The sequence below is a fragment of the Lonchura striata genome, chromosome 7, assembly GCF_050655825.1.
Source record: "Lonchura striata isolate lonStrDom1 chromosome 7, ASM5065582v1, whole genome shotgun sequence".
NCBI classification, from domain to species: Eukaryota; Metazoa; Chordata; class Aves; order Passeriformes; family Estrildidae; genus Lonchura; species Lonchura striata.
In genome coordinates, this window is record NC_140709.1 from 16,938,321 (window position 1) to 16,956,104 (window position 17,784).

At 33.8% G+C, this 17,784-nt stretch overlaps 1 protein-coding gene across 5 annotated transcripts in view; it reads left to right on the top strand.

Annotated features, from left to right (window-relative positions):
• The window catches only part of PSMD14 (proteasome 26S subunit, non-ATPase 14), a 46,513-nt gene that overhangs the window by 20,012 nt on the left and 8,717 nt on the right, over positions 1-17,784 (top strand). For all 5 annotated transcript variants that reach the window (XM_085584333.1, XM_077784993.2, XM_077784991.2 and 2 more), the window contains 5 exons: positions 2,353-2,424; positions 2,688-2,807; positions 3,932-4,002; positions 4,975-5,125; positions 16,925-17,032. In XM_085584333.1, coding sequence (XP_085440459.1) covers positions 2,353-2,424; positions 2,688-2,807; positions 3,932-4,002; positions 4,975-5,125; positions 16,925-17,032 — 522 coding nt within the window. The remainder of the gene's footprint in view (positions 1-2,352; positions 2,425-2,687; positions 2,808-3,931; positions 4,003-4,974; positions 5,126-16,924; positions 17,033-17,784) is intronic.

Genomic DNA, 17,784 nt, shown 5'->3' on the forward strand with positions numbered 1-17,784 from the left:
GTCTCAGTTGAATAGCAAGATAAGCCTTCCAGAAATCATGGAACTATTTGTGCTAATCTGGGGGAGATTTTTATTGCTCTGTTCTTTATTTTTAAAATTACTGAATGGTGTAATGGGATGGTTGCTTACAGTGAAATGTTAAAAAAATCTGGAACAAATGTGGAATGCATTTGGTGATCACAGCATGAGTGTTAGGGCTCTTCCTAAAATACAAGGTTACTATTTATTTTTGTCTTCCCTTCAGACCATCTCTGGTCTAGAACTGGTGGAAAATTGGGAGATCGTTATGTATAAAAAAAGAATTTTGTTAACAAACTAGTAAGTAACTTTTAAAATTAAAACTCACATTACCTGGGCTTTTTTCTTCGCATTGATTAAGCAGAAACATGAGTCTTTGTGCTTTCCAAGTTCTGAGTGAACGCTTCTAAGTGAATAGACTTAAAGCAGAAGAGATAAGAGATTAAAAAGTAAACTGACATGTTTATGGAGAAAAAAACCTTGGGAACAGCACTGCAAAATGATTGGGCATTTGAAGCTTTGCCAGTCAATTTAATTGCAGAAAATTCGGTATAAGTAATGCAGGTGCTCTGTCCATCTGGTTCTGGGAAATGTTCTGAAGAACTGCTTTTAGAGTGTTTCAGTGTGAGTGCTAGAGGAGCTCATCTCAACTGGAGCATCTCACCTTTGAGCTAGGGCTGGGCCAGGGAAATACTTGATGAAGGGGTGAGGTTGATGAAAAATGGACTTTTGGTGATAATACTATGGAAGGTGAAAAACAGAGAAAGATGCTGGAAGATTGCTGATGAAAAGACTAAAGTGACAGAAGAATTAGGAATGAGTAGTAAGTGAGGAAGGGCAAATACTGAGAGATGATGGTTAGCAGTATCAAAGTTGGAAATAGAGGTTTGAAGCTTTTAGGAAGTGCATGTGCATTGACAGATCCATGCATATATGTGAGTTTCAAAATACAAAGATTGGATTCATAATGTAAAAATTGGATGTAGAACTCAGATTCATTGACTTTAAGGGAGAAAAACCCCACAACTGAATTTTATTACTGTCTTTAAATCTTTATTCTGAAGACTGATTTTTTTTGTGTGTGTGAAAATCAAAGTATGCAGAAAGGATAATTCCTGTACAAGTGTCATGTGTTGATTATGTAAGTAACCAGTTTTATCTACAGGAAGTAATGGCTTGTGTTGATTGCTATGTCTTGTTTGATGTCATATGGATGCATGTTGTGTTGAATTTTTTCATTTGAAGTAAAAAATTAAAAATTTATTCAAAATTTTTTTTCCCTACTTTTGCTTATAACTATGGAATCAAAGTTCTGAATCTATTAAGTGATTGGTAAAGGCACCATTTTTCCTCTTTTAACTTGATGTGGAGTATATTTTTTTTCCGTAGTTGCTTTGTTGCCCTTCTAAGTTTGTATCACCTCATGCAGAAGCTGTGGCTTTTCAGTGGAAATTTGGTAATAAAGTAATGAATGTGCTGTTAATTGGCTGTAATGAGGTATGCTCTTGTGGAATTCTGTATATAACAGCAATATTTCTTTTGTTCCTCAAGAAAGGGATATTTAAACTGCTGCCTCCTGTGTTTTTCAATTTCAACAGTACACAAAACCTGTTTCAACCAATCATTCACACCTGGGACAGTTGTGCTAATTTTTGAATAACTACTCATAAGGCAAAGAGCAAAGTATTTTGTTCACAGCTTTTCCACCTAGGGATCAGAGGTCCGTTTTTTCTCTCACTGTACCAGTGTATCTGCAAAGTACTCCCATAGCCTTTATCTGCAAGTCCTCTTTAGCTGAAAGCTGATGAAGCAAAGGGAAATTGCTGTTTGTGTTGGTGCCAGTTAATCATGCTAGCCCAGCAGCATTTACATTCACACCACTGTAAGAAACACATAGTTAATTGGAGAACTGGCCATATTTTTCAGCTGACGAAGGTTAGCATTGCAGCAAGGCTGACTAATGGAAACTTATCTGACTCTTAGCCTGAATGAATGGCTTGTAACAGGTTTGTATCCAGTGTAACACTTGCCTGCTTTATATTTGACTGGCTCTGATAAGATTGCTTTTTAGACTGTGTTGTTTGGGGTGGAGGGTGACAGGATGATGGTTAGGGGACCTATTACAAAATAATGTTAGCACAGAAAGTGCTGTAAAGAGGGGTTTGGGGATTGGGTATGTGATTTTTTGTTTTGTTTGTAACAGCTACATCTAACTCATTAAGTCAGAATTACATACGCATTTTTCTATAAGTTTTGCAATATGCAAAACAAAAAAAAAATTAGAAACTGCCGAATAACAGTGATGGTGAAAATAATTGTTTATTCTTTTTATAGGGACCACCAACAGATGCTCCTGCGGTCGATACAGCAGAACAGGTTTATATCTCTTCCCTTGCACTGCTGAAAGTAAGTGTTCTGTGTACATACTATGTCTGAATATAATCCTGGAGTTAGAGCACAATAAACTAATACTGATTGGAACCCTCAGAAACTTAATTTAATTAGTTCTCTTTTGTTGGGTTTGTTTTTACTATTTTATAGTTTGTTACAGTTTCCAAAAGTGCTACAAGTTGCAAATTAGCTAGAGATCAACAAAGGCTGAAAAAACTACATCAAATAAGACTTGAGCCGTCTATTAAACATATGGTGTCATTTGGTCTTAATTCCAGATGTTGAAGCATGGTCGTGCTGGTGTCCCTATGGAAGTTATGGGTCTGATGCTTGGAGAATTTGTTGATGATTATACTGTGAGAGTGATTGATGTTTTTGCAATGCCACAGTCCGGAACGGTGAGCTCTTTGCATCTAGACCTTGATAATTTTATTTGCTTGTTAGTTTTTTGCTTTAGGGTAAATTTATTTTTTGAAAGCTTTTTATGCTTTACCTCATTGAAGCAATCTGAAGGTATAAACTGTGAGTTACAATCCAAACAAGTCTAATGGTTAAAGGGTTTCAGTAAAAAGAAATGTAGTCAAAATTTCTTCTTGAGCGAAGGCTAGTACTTAAGTGTGTGTATCAATATATGCAGATATTATGTCCTTTTTTATGTATAAATGTAGTATATTACATGACTTCTAAGTCTTACAAATTGATAACTTTCAGAACTCATATACTATGAGCTAGCAGAAATATTCAAAATGTGAAATGTTTGATTAGAAATGTATCATGCCCTTAATTGTGATGGTGCTATATACTTCAAACTTCCTGTCTTTGACAAATCTTAGTTGCTTGTCTCTTAAATGATAGTTCCGTGGTTTGAAAAAAAAATGTAATTAAATTTTGAGTAAAAATATCCATTTTATGAACAGTTTAAAGCGGTAAAGAGTCAAGAGACATAATTGGAATTTATGATGCTTTATTTTGTGTAACTGGAATGAAATGTTCTTAAAACAGGCATGGGATGATTCCTTTTAAACTCAGAGCTGCACTACATGAAATTTTCAAATTCTCTTGTCCTGAGTTTATTCATGTGCATAATACAAAAATGTGCAAAATTCAATATGTGATATTTATCTTGAATAAAACGTATAGAGCTGAACTTGGGACAAAGAACAGACCACTGTTTGCAGACTAAACAGAGGAGAAAAAGTTGAATTCCTATGCCTATTTAATCATGTTTACTCACAGTAAATATTAGTTAAATAGCAATTCAAAATAATCTTTCCGTATTTAAAAAATCACATTGAAATACATTTCTAAAAATTATATTTTGTGTTTAAGGGTGTTCTGTCATGTATTACTAAAGTATTCAGGTTGTCTTTTTAAACAGATGCTTATGAATATTTTTGTTTGTGTGAAGTTACAAGTTAAAAGATAATATTGCCTCATGTACAGCTACTATGATTCTTGTCTGTCTTTTAATAATATTGCTTCATGTACGGCGACTATGATTTTTGTCTGTCTTTTAAATCAGGGTGTCAGTGTGGAGGCAGTTGATCCTGTATTTCAAGCAAAAATGTTGGATATGCTGAAACAGACGGGAAGGTAAGTCACTGTAAAGAGAGCTCACAGGCACAAGTACTCCCTCCATGGTTTTGGGAAGAAACAGTTGGCTTTCTGCAAAACTTGTGATCTAAGGGCTATTAATAATGTTTAAAAATAAGTAATTTCCCCAAAAATTAGGTGAGTAGCATAGCATGTAATTCAGTCTCTGTCATGCATTTCAATTGTCAGGAGATTGTCACTCCTGTTCAACCTACAGCTTTGATTATCACCCAGAAAGATTAGAATGCTGCTCAGTTTAGCATAGGCGGTTACTACACAGCACCTGCTTAAAAGATTGATTTTTTTATTTAACCCTTTAAATAAATTTTCTTTAATTTTTGAAGTTATATCTTATTCATGAGCAATTTTAATGAAAAGAAACAGAAAATAATTTTGCAAATGATCCTAGTATTTAAACAAATTTTTATTTCACTCCTACCTCTCAACAGTTGTCGTCTGCTTGCTCAAATTCTTTTACTGTGGGAAAAACTTCAAAATTAATGTTAGCAAAAGGCTCAGCAGCTGAACAGAACAGTGCAAATTGCTTTTTGACTGAGTTCCTAGTTCTACTGCTGGTTTAATTGATATTTAATCCTTTCCCACCGTTGGTTCCCGTTGTCCATGTCTGAAATGGACTTTCTGCCGTGAAAATTCAACCTTCGATGCCAAGGAGTTAAAGAGTAGATATTTACTCAAGTGCTGAAAGGGTAAAAACTGGTTCAGGGAAGGTGTGGTAACAGGGTGAAAAACTGAAAGCATGATCTACCACTGCTAATGTGTATCCCTTAATGATAGCCCTCTTTTGTCGCATTTATTCATGTCCATGTTTTCACCATACTATGGTGAGTAATTTAAATATTACTAATGGTGGTTTTTTCACAGCTCATCATAATTTATGCCCTGATATGTTCCTGTTTCTTCTTGTGATAAGTGTTTATATTTTTTAAAATCTCAATGTCCTCTTTGTTTCAGACCTGAGATGGTAGTTGGTTGGTATCATAGTCATCCTGGCTTTGGCTGTTGGTTGTCTGGTGTAGATATCAATACTCAGCAGAGCTTTGAAGCCTTATCAGAAAGAGCTGTTGCTGTGGTGGTGGATCCCATTCAGAGTGTAAAAGGAAAGGTATAGTAGGCTTGCTTTTTATTTCTAAGGTACTTTAGTAAGATTTAATACAGAAACGCTGTAAATATATGTAAATACTTGATTTTTGGAGGCCCATACTGTATTAAAAATAAAAATAAAACCAAAATCTCATTGTAAATGAAAAGATCATTCCAGTTTCTTCTTCATCTTACATAAGTAGCCCTTAAACAGGCTGGAAGTCTTTGATATTGTCAGTACACATAACCAATCATAATCCTCTCTTAATATTTTGCTATTCAACTGTCACTCAACAGGTTTACAACTAATAATCCAAGTATACGTTGTTTTATATATTAAATATTAGCTACAAATTCTGAGATCAATTACCAATAGATTGGAATAAGTTCAGCCCCTTAACATGGGTACTAAGAATGCATTGGTTTGCAGGCATTGCATATGATGATTTTTATTAAAATTTCTATTCCAAATGTTTTGGGCAATAAAACTTTACAGAGAAGTTGATATCAAGCATTTGAATTTTTGAAAAGCGTGTATATAAATGATTAAGTACGTTAAATTATTATGAAAATAGTTTTTAACTTGCAAAGCATATTGGGTTATAGTTGTCCTTTGTTGAAATCTCTTTTGTTCTTGTTTAGTTCTCTTTTTATTTCTTTCTAGCCCCATATGCCATTTTCCTATTTCCTGCCTCATGACAGCAGGGAGCAGCTCTATTATCACCTTCACAGAGCTGTCTGCAAATGTGAGAGGCAATTCGATTTTGCTCAACCACAGGGAGAGTGGATTAGAAAAACTACAGAACGTACAGAAATTGGCTAGGTGGTTTACTGCTTTAAAATACTGCTGAGGTGTTTTGTTTGAGCATGCACTCCCATTGTATTGTAGAATAATTATTGAAATGCGTCATGGTATATATGGATGATATTCATGTAAATTTATAAATATTTCAGAAGTGTTCATCTTCTATAAAACTGTAGTATCATATTTCCTGTGAGGCAGATATTATTAAAGATACCAAACACTATGAGTTCACTTAATTTCATAGCAGAATGTTCTGAAGCTACAGTTGCTGTTTCAGTTGGTTTTTTTTTTTAATTCTGAATTTTATTGCAAATACATTTATGTAACAGGCAATTGAAAAAATATTAGCTTCTGGTTGTTTGGAAGATATTAGACATCTGTATAAATTTTGTTCCTTTTTGAATTGCTTAAAGAGTAGAAGAAAATACAGGTAGTCTGGGGGGGGGGGTAAGATGCAGTAGAACACTTAATTATTCCTTACTTATTTTTCCTAGAGCTTTTATTTTCCCACTCCAATAGAAACATTGAAATAGGATTATTTTTGTTTTGTCAAAAAATTATTGTCAAGACTATTACTAGTAAGTAATTTAGACCTCACCAGCTATTAAATCGATTAAGAAGAAAAACCTCCCAATAAGTCATATACTGCACACTTGTTCACTAAGTGCTTCTTTTTATAATATTTTATTGCCACTGAGGTTTGACATAGATGTCTAGCTTTGAGATCTTTGAAATCATCAATAAAATAATCTTTGGCATATTTATTTTGGATGTGAACAAATTTTTGTCCATCTAAGCGTTTCTCAGTTACAGCTGCTCTTATGGCATTGCTGCCAGTACTTGAGATTACTGGAAGTCTTGTAATGTTTGTTTTTCATACACATTTTTAGCTGCTACAGTCAGATTAAATTACGTTCTCAGGTTTCATGTTAAAAAAAATTTACATCTGTCATGTTTCTGGCAAGTGCATCCTTTAAAGCTTAGAAATAAAAAGAATCTCCCAAATTATGAATACCACTTGTAATTAACTTCTTGATTTGGAAGATGTGGAATGTGTTCTAGTTTTATGATCCTTGTTGGCAAGATCACTTACACTAAAAAGTGTTTGGATTTTAGATGAACTGAGAGAAGAGCAGATATATTATTGTTCAAGGGGATTTCTTAGGTGAGGTTCCAGTGCTTCATGTGCCTGGCTAATTTATCATGGCACCCAGAGGCTCTTTGTGTGCTACAGAGCTTGAGCTCAGCCTGTTTCAGGAAAGTATCTGCATTGCCAGCATGAAGAGCCACTTGCAGAGGTAATTTTGCTGGTGTAGTAACCATTATACTGGTGAGCTTTAGCTACGTGAGTCCAAGATCATTACTCATTATACTTTATACTTGCAGGACTGTCTGGCAAAAAAAGTAAAGTGAACATGTGGCATAGAAGATTTTAATATGGCATGTTTTGTCTGAGATTAAATGTATTTAAAAGCAAAGCCCAAAATAGCACATTAGCTAATTTTAAAGCTGCCTCAGGGCAGGTCCATGCCTATATAAATTGCCATATTTTATGGTCAGTGAAGCAATCATGGTTGTGGTAGTGAAGAATCACTGGGGCAGAGGTTATTTTCATGTGTCAGGAAGTTGCAGTGAATTCTGATGAGGAACCTCAGGTTCACCTTGACTAGCTAAAACATTAAAAATCTGTTTACCCTGTTACTATAGAAAATGAAAACTTGTTAACTTCTTTGTTAACTGCCTTGGCTCCATACACGTTTTCTGCATAGCACAGGGATGTAAGATTGCAGTTTAAAAATAAATATACCTGTAATTCTCATCAATTAAAAAAACCAAACCAGTCATTTTATGTCTTAAAGCCAATGAGCAAAAATAAAAAGTAATGTAAAATCCTTATATAAAAATAAACCCCTCATATAGACCTGTGGATTAAATGTCAACTGCTTTAATGACCACTTTAGGATTGGGATATTTTTGCATAAATATAGCAGGACATGTGAAGGACAAGTAATTCCAAATTCTGATCTTGCTACTCCACAAACATATTCTTGCACACAAATTAGTTTTTTTTCATGGCTGTGTACCATGTTTTGCAATATTTAGGCTAATAGTGCTCTAGTTGTCTGTAAAATAAACTCACAACAGAGCAGTGAATTTTAACTCACTGAGATCAGTGATCTCAGAACCCAGAGAGGAAGAGCTTTGTTTTGACTTTTTTTTTTTAGCTTGATTTCTTTGAATTTACTCATAGTAAACATGCTGAAATATGGCCAGTGGGGCAACCTGGTTAGCTGTTGTTTCATTTTATACTTACTAATAAACTTTTCTTTTATCCTCTCCAGTTTTCCAATCTGTGCAATGGAAGCTGTAATACATATTTAGAATATTTCACAGAAGCGGTAATTTTATTAAAGATCTGGAATAAAGCTAAATATTGACATTTCATATTTATTTCCAACATACACTTTGAAATGTCTGTACAGAGAACCATAAACCTTTGCCAAATGTTAAAAATAAATGTGTTTTTTTGGACCTTAACTTAGCAGCTGTTCGTCACCTCTTAAGGAAAATATAACTATACTAAATCCACAGTAACATAGTAGCTTTAATTCCAAAAGCATTAACTTACTGCATTGCACTCACTGTATTGTTAAATTAATATTAAAAAAAAAAAAAAGTTGGTGTTTTCTTTTTTGACCTCTTTTAAACTTTGGATCTTTATTATAACAAAGTCGCCATTTAAAATACTTTGTTATTCTGAGAGAGTTAACTGGTTTCCCTTTATTAATAAGTGCTTGCGTAAGGATCAGTAAAATATCCAAAATTGTCAAAAGTCCATTTTGTACATCTGAGAAACTTGTTGGCACTTGTGTTTAGCAGGATTGGTAGCAAAATCTCTTATTCATGCAGTATACTTTCATTTCTGTTAAGCTATATTTTTTTCTAGCAAAGCACTGTCTGAAGTATTTGTACAAAGATCTGTTGGTTCATGGCAAAATTCTTTTTTTAATTGTTTGCTGAGGAAAATAGTTGTCTTTTCAATGACTTTTTTGTAAATTCTGTTTCAGTCACCTCAGACAGATAGAAAGAAATATGTTATCCATCTTAATCTTGTGCTTAAACCAGATCCTGCCACATTCATAAGAGGATTTTGCTGTGGTACTTTATCCTTATCTTAAACTCATTCAGATGGTAAAAGAAAAGAAAATATGTACATTTGGGTAGCCTTTCCATTTGCTTTAGAATCAAAGCAATTCTAGTTGAGAATAATCTCTGTAGATCATCTAGCCCAACTTTGTGGTGAGCACAGTTTTAACATTGAGTTCAGATCAGCTCACTTCAGTGTTTTGTCCACTTGAGTCTTGAGATTCAACAGCCTCATGTCAGTTCCTGTTCCAATATTTAATTTTTCTTGCACTTGGTTTTTTCCGTTTGAATGCATATGGTCAGCAGCTGCTCCTTTCAGTCTAGTACTACTGTCTCCTACCACATACATGATTGGAGAACCTGGTTCTCCAACCAACCTCTTCTGGGGGCTGTAGTCTGAAACCATTTTGTGCATGCAGATTCTTTTTATTGGTAGTTGAAAATTGCTTTCTTTTGTACAGCTAATGAGATCTTCAGAAATTTATTCAAAAAGGAGTAAAAAATGTGCTGAACTTTATAATTTGTTATTTTAGTAATTTTTAAAGTATGAAAAAAATTACTCTTATGGTGCTGGAGGGAGAGGAAATGCTTTTTTTCTCCTCCTTACAAAAATGAAAACCCTGGCTGGAGGACTTGTTTTAGCAACCTCTTTCCCCTTTTTGTACATTGGCACTTCTAAATCTAAGTGACAACCTGTGCATAATTAGCAATGTATATGAGCATTATGTATTTTAATACCTGGTTTAATTTTTTTTTTCTCTTCACAGTAATAGATGGACATTTTGCTTCTGCTGACCATAAAAATAGAGATTTGCAAGTAGTTTTGATCTCATTTGCTACTTTTATATTCCAGTTTAGATGAATTTACCGGAGTATTACACTGTTTCAGATTGGCAACTTCTATTTTTGTGCTGCAAATCTTCTCAGTTTATCAAGACAAATATGTATGTGAATGGTTTCATAATTTGATAATTACTTGTTAGTCTAAAACATTGAAACCAGTAGCAGACAGTGATTTAACAATTAATTTCCTGAATCTTGGAGTTACCAATAATGGAATTACCGTTATCTAGCTTCAAGATTTTCTTCAGCTGAGCATGTTTTAAACCAATTTTTTGGGATATTGCATGGTTTTAAACCTCCACTCTTTTATCAAAGTGCTATTATTTTCCCTTTGAATTTCTCTTTTTCCCTTCTTTGTTTGAATTAACCATGGGATTTAAAAAGGCTTTATTTTTTAAGAAGGCATAGAAAGAGCAATCCTTGAAACGAGATTGGTGGAGACACCAGTGTAATGCCTGAAATTTAAAATGACCCATTAAGAATTAAGTTTGTGACAAATGTAAGTGGATTGGAGCCATCTAACAAGACTTTTTTTAATATATCCAACTCCTCCTCTCCATGTCATACACTTGTCTTGATCTTTAGTTTGATTTAGTCTTCCCTGGACACAAATGAATTCAACAGTCTTTAGGGTACAGTTAAAAACAAGTAACGCAGTTGAAATTAGTAATTAAAAACAACTAAACAGAATAGTGAATTGACTGTATTGTCACTACTTTGGAGACATGTCTACTTTTTGTGAATCATTACGCAGATGGCATTTAGAAGAAAAGGTAGTTTAAAACCTGATGTTTACAATTTTGTCGAAATCTTTTATACCTGGAACAACTTCCATTGTTAGAACTTTTCTGTTGTAAATGGAAAAACTCTAAAATGGATAACATAACTTTGCAGTATGTAATTTTGATTGATGTATCAAGAATACATTTCTGGACATTATGCACAGTGGGTAGTACATTTACTCTCACAGTACTGTGCTATTTCTTGCTGTTGACTGGACAGAAACATTGTGGTTTGATTTAGGCAGGAACTGATTTTCAGTAGGAGCCTGGTTTGGACAGTAAGTTGTATGTTTGTGCTGGGTTTGATCACTGTTGATTCAGTAAAGATTGATGTTCTTTTGCTTGGAGAATCATATTTGTGGGAGATTAATTGTGTCTGCATCACCCTGTGGGCCACTTGGTGTTTTCAGTTCAGGCAGTGTAAACCTAGGCTTAAACTAGATAGTTTTGTTACTGCCAGTGCACCACTGTTTTGTTACATTTTCTAGAGCAGTTATACACATCCAGATTAATATATTTTGCATATTTCAACTCCTGGTTTTTTTTAATGGAGTGTTGAAATTGTTAGTGTCAATCCTAATGTTCCGAAATTTGTTCTGTAATGTCCTTTGTACTTGTGATTTAATTAAGTAATGTATGTTTACCTACTAAACCATTTACATTGGTTACTTGAGTTCATGCCCTTCCTTAAAACAGAAAGTTCCAAGACTTAATTGAAAAGTATTAAATGTTTAATTTTCTTTTGCTGTGGTGGATGTAGAATAGTCCATTTATCTTCATTAAGGCATATAGCTTTAAAACTTGTGGCTCAGCTACATGGGAGTTACGGATGCATGCCCTCACTTGTCAAGATAAATGTATTATGCTGTAGTTCTCTTCCCCTTCCAGTATGGATATTGAAGTTGTACTGCAGATTTGACCACAAGTAAATAATTCTCCAAGGATAGAGAAGGAAAATGCACGTACTCCTAGGAATATGTTTTCCAGAGCTAAAATTGACATTTTATAAATAATTTCCATGTTGCAAACTTCAAACTCACAATCACAGCAATTCAGTGATATGCATTTGGCATGAGTCAGTTTCAGTTCTTAGTGCTTTTCATTGGAAATGGCATAAAAAGTACGATTTCTTTGAATTTTTTATGTTGTGGGCTTGCAGGGGACAGAAGATGTTCTTCACTTGTAGTTGTCTAACAGTGCATGGCAGCATAAATAACGAAATGGTCATAAACCTGAGCTGCACTTCTCTGGTCACGTGTTCCATTTCATTTTTAAAGAATCTAGAAACAAACTAAGCAGTTGATAACAGGTCAGTTGCAGGTGATAAAAGAGATTTTAGATGGGACATTACTTCTTTTTCCACACCTGGCAGAACCACACTCTATCCGTTGCAGTTGTCTTAAAGCCCTGGTATGTTTGTTCATAAACATATGGCATAAACAATACATTGCTATTTGAATTCCAAGGATACAATGCATTTTTAAAGATAGTCACCATATGTCATAGATTCTTCACTGGAAAAATATTGATGTTAGATTTTTTTAATTTAAACAATAAAGACTGACTTATGCCTAACTGAAGTTTACCACTTAAATATAGTGGGACTTGAAAAGCAGAGATATTTCATTCAGTATTGTTTGGAAATTTAATATTGGAGGGATTTAAGAATCAAGTGTGTAAAGTACTCTTGAATTAATCTTTCTTTTTTAAATATCCCACAAAGTTATGAAGACTGTTTTAGAGAAACTGATAATATTCAAGTATTATCAATATCTGATATTACAAAACTAAAGAGTGATAGCGTTCATGCTTTCAGGAGCAGCTAAAAAAGTCTGGGTACTAAATTCCCTAAATTTTCATCAAGCCATTATTTTTAATAACTGTGTGGAGAGGACAGATTTTTGTCTAGCTAGCAGTTGAGGTGTCCAGTGCTCATCTTAGATTGTGAGTAAATTTTAATAATATTAATTATAGCTGTCCTGAAAGTTACACAGGACATAATTGTAAATTTTCTTCCTAAAAATAATTCTATGGACTTTAGTGTGGGCTGTTGACCCCCAGCAAATGTTAAAAAAATGGTGTATAGTTATTGTTTTTTAGATTATTATGCATTTTGAAGCTAAGACAGATGTACAAAAAGATGCAGTTTTTATTTTGTATTGGCAGCTTCCAAATATTTAGTATCTATTTCCAAGAACTGCAATTAGTAAAGCATCCATGGTACTGAAATCCACACATCCCACAAGCTAATTATATTTGCAAGGTCAGATTGAATACATATTTTCAGAAAAATAAAGGGTTATATAAATGTGTCTTCTACTTGGCTGTTATATCACAGTTTGTTGATCTGGAGTATAATGTGTACAATTCACAAATTTGTCTGATAACAGAAAGTGGTGTGTGATTGTGTTTATTTTACTAACCAGTATATTCACAGCAATCACTTCCAAATATCTCTCCAGTAAAGATGTGTTAATTACAAAACAGACAAGGTCTTCTATTATATTAAAGCTACTAACAAGAAGACAGCAGGAATCACACATGTAAATAGCATCATCAACCCCTATTTTAGTCCTCTGTTTTGATCTGTGAGTTGCGCATAGACCAAAGGTGCTATTAAAGACTCAGTATATGAAATAGGCAGCATTATATGAACAAAATTTATTCAACAAGAAAACAGACCTTTAACATGAATTTAACAAGCCTGAGAAATTATAAACTCTCATATGCTGCAGATTCATGCAGTGATAATAAACAAAAAAGGAAAGTAAGAGGTTTCCTTAAGCTAGCCAAACTGCTAATGGTTTTGTTATAAGCTGTCTGCTGTTGAAATGACCTCTGAAAAGTCTGGAGACACTTACACAAAGAAAAATTAAATGGTCAGAGCGGTGAAATAGTTGCACTATGGAAATGCATTTTTTAAAAAAATTACCTTTGAATTCTGGAAAACATCCCAATAGCATAGACTTCTGGTTAACTTTTTGATGTCTTTTTAGGAAAGAAATTCAGCATGAAGCTTGGAAAATATTTTACTAGAAGAGTACATGCTGTATTATATTATATTATATAGGTAATTTAAGTACAATGAAAGCTTAAATATTTTTGTTGGGAAATACTGACTTTTTACAACAAAAATCTAAGCAACAGAGTGATGGTTTGTGCTGGGTGTAATTAATCCTTAGAAGTTCTTTGTTAAAAATACTGTGTCTAAAGTTTCCATCATAGAATAGGGGGTGACCATATTTCTGTCATCAGTCTGAATCATTCTGTACTTCGAAATACACAAACATAGAGAGGAGACTTCAGCTTGTACACACCTCCAAGTGCTCACTGGGGCTTTTTTCTTGGATCTTACTGTGGCATAATTAACACCTATTTCACCCATTGCTCATTAATGCACTGGACATTAATGAGTCTATTTATTTTTTTTGTAATCCTCTAAAGGCAGGACTGGTTTATGCTTACCATGAAAAAAGCAACTACATTTCACAGAAATTAATATTTATTGTTGTATTTATGTTTTTATTGTGTATTAGGTCTAAATTTAGCCTCCAGGTTGCTGAGCATGTTAGTTTCTTTAAGATGGTTGCTATAGTGATAGCAGCAAATTCCTTTAATCTTAGTGTAGTTAAAGTATTTAGTTGCCATTGGTCATCAGAGTGCAACTAAGATGAAAAATAGCATTTGCACATCTACTTTTTGTACCCATCTGAGATTGTAGGAATTGTAATTTTATCCTTTTAAAAAACATAATATTTTGTATTTGTGATTTCAGTTTTTTTATGCTGCTTTCTGTTGGTTTTATATTTGTTCTACTTAGGAGATACTTGCATATCATTCCTTCAGGAGGACAGAGAGAGTGCAGTGTATTCTCATGCAGTTTGTACCCAAAACATAATGAAAGTTACTTCTGGTCAGAATTAAGATATTTGAGCAATATTCAGTACCACTCATAAATAATTCAGGAATTTGTTCTCATATTTTAATGTGAAATTTAACTAATCTGAAAACTCTAACCAAAATGTTGAATTTCCTTGTAAACAAAAAGTTTAAGAATTTTTATTTTCTATGGCTTAAGCCCCAAAACAAATTCATGCTGGACAATGCCATTCTTTCTGGATAAGCTCAACATTGTATAGTAAAGTTCTCAGTTAAATTCAGGTCTAGAATCAGGGCTGTTGGTAAGCTATAAAGTAGCTCCTTGTCTTTCTAGTATACTGCCAAGTTCATGTTTCTTCCTCCTCAGAGTAAATTTTTGCTTTCTTAGTTTTTTTTTTTTTTTTCCCATTATCTAGCTAGTCTCTGGAGAACCAGTGGTATGCTTTTTTTTTTTTTTTTTTTTTTTGCCTTCTTTGCTTGACTTTTTAATTTATACTGCCTGTTTGTTATGGTTGGGCATTTCCAGGTGTTGATAAATTAGTGCATCTGGTTAAAATGGAATACAAAAATACATACAAAAGCTTGTTACAAGTGTTCTAAGATAGAGAAAAAAGGTAAAATATTTTAAAACCCAGTTATTTCTTATGAGAAGGAATGTATAGATATATAGTAACTGTTTTAGATATTTTTGAGTATTATTCTAAATGTAAGTCCTCTTTTTTTGTAGCTTTGATATCAGATAGTGTACTTCTGCTGCATTCTGAATCTGAATTGTGGGGGGTTTTTTTGTTGTCCAGAAAAAAACAATATCACTGGTAACTAATTTTAATTGGGTCAGAACTGAACATTGTTAATAAGAGGTTTTCTGCATGCAATTTGAAGACATGTCATATGCAGGTGGATCTGGCCAGCAGCTGAGAGACCATCAATAGACCTTAGTGGCACTCAGTCAACACCACTGTCTCACTTGGGTCTCAAAAGTAAATCACAACTGGTGATAAGCTTGTGGGTTTTTTCTGTTTACACCTGATGATTTTTTTTTGTTATAAATACTTGCCAATTAACTTCATTTCCACATGAAGGACCTAAATTAGTTTTTTTTTTTTGTAATCCTAAAAACTGCACATTATTTAGTTACTATTATTTGTGTAAATGGAGAGGAAAATGCTGGAACAAGGTGAGAGACTGTCACTTTCTCTGCAGACTTCAGGGACATTGGTGGATTTATTGTTTGTTCAATGTAAACAAGGTTCAAGTCTAATTCCTCAAAATATTAAACCAACCATATAAATGCATCTGTTGTTGTCCAACTCATAGTACAGAGAAGAAAATAATAAAAATTATTATAGAAAAGCTGTTAAAAGGAGATTTAAGTTAATTCTCCAAACATATGCAAACAAGATGCCTGCAAAGTCTGCCTGCTGCTGCTTTAGTGGACATGTAAGGCTGTACCTGCACTGGTCCAATGAAAAGACTGGAACCTAAACAAGAACTATTCTTGCAGTTACAAGCCTGTGCTGGCCAGGACACAACAACAGTGGGTTTGAGTGTATTGTTGGTACATTCTTCGGTCTGTTTCAGCTCCTATATGTTTTGGACAGGGGTGGGGGTTTTATTGCATGGGACCATGAATTTCTCTTTGCAAAAATTTTCATAGACAAATTTAGCACAGGACAGAGTAAGAATCAGTGATGGGCTTACATTATTTGCAATAAAATAGCACTGAATGCTGCCTACCATGTACCTTTAAATCATAAATGACCTTGGTTTTCTTTTACTCTATTTTTTACTCCTGAGCATGACACTGACAAGGACTTTTTAATCCATCAGACAGTTTATAGACCCTTTCGTAGTCACAAGAAGCAAAAAGCATCTGACTAGAAGGGAATACATGGGGCAAGTTCCTTGCTGGCTATAATTTTGTTGTCATTTCAAGTATTGTGGTAGTATAATTGATGTGACAGGACTGGGCTTTAGACTTGGTCCCTTAGCTTGTGCTCACTTTCAGTTTTAGTCTCTCTCTGTCATTCATTTTGATTGGATAAGATTTAGGTGACAAACATATGCATAGTTTTGAGGCTTAGAGTAAGTGTACATAAAATTCAATATTACATGGTGATATAATGCATATAAAACTTACAGTTCCATGGAAAAGGTAATAATTGGTGTCACCTTACAATACAAGGTAGTGTAGTGTGCTGATCACATAGCCAGCAGGAGGTTCTTTTTTATTAATATTATAATTAAATGATTTTCTGGATAAAGGCCAAAAACAGATGAGAGTTGATTGTGCCTTGTCCACTGTTGCTTGGCTCTATTAGTTGCATTTTCTAAAAAGAATTGACTTGACATCTTGTTTTTACAGGTTGTTATTGATGCCTTCAGATTGATCAATGCTAATATGATGGTCTTAGGACATGAACCAAGACAAACAACTTCAAATCTGGGTCACCTAAACAAGCCATCTATCCAGGTAAACCTAGTGCTGCTAGTCCTGTAAATTGCAAGATTTATTCATCAATTTTGGGGAAAGGTACTTAAAACAGTAGGTTACAAATTATTTATTGTTCTCTCTATTGCATTTTTCCACATGCATTTATAATTGATGTGATTCATCACTGGACATATATATGTGAGGAATTTAAAATTGAGTGCTAAATTAGCTATCTAAGAGTGAATGCATTTATTTAATGTGTACAGCAAAGATTCAAGTATAAATTTATGGAAATGTAAACTTTTTTAAAGTGTCAATTGATGACATAACGTGATGCAAGACAAGTGCCGTTTTCAGTCCTACTTAAAAACTGCTTCTCAACATCTCATCTTTCTTCAAGTTACTCACAAATAAATTATGGGAAAAGTTCTCTCTTTTCTTTTTACTATAAGTTTATAGAGGTTCTTGCTTATTATGTAATCTAGATTAAACCTTGTGTCTTAAATAATTAATCCCTGTTTTTTATGTAATGTAGTAATTTGCTGAAAAATGGTGGAGGAGGATATTCAATGGATAAAATGGATGCTTGACTGGCTTCTGCTCTAACTTTTCTTTTGTATACACATTTATGAAACATAAATATTCAAAGTTTGATTTCTGAAGTTGACTTCCACTAAAAAGACAAAAGTTTTGGTCTTCACTGAAGGAAGTCTTTATTTTGAGAAATAGCTTCTATCCTGAAACAAGTATCCTCTGGAGCGATTATGTTTTTATCCCAGTCGTTCTTCTGC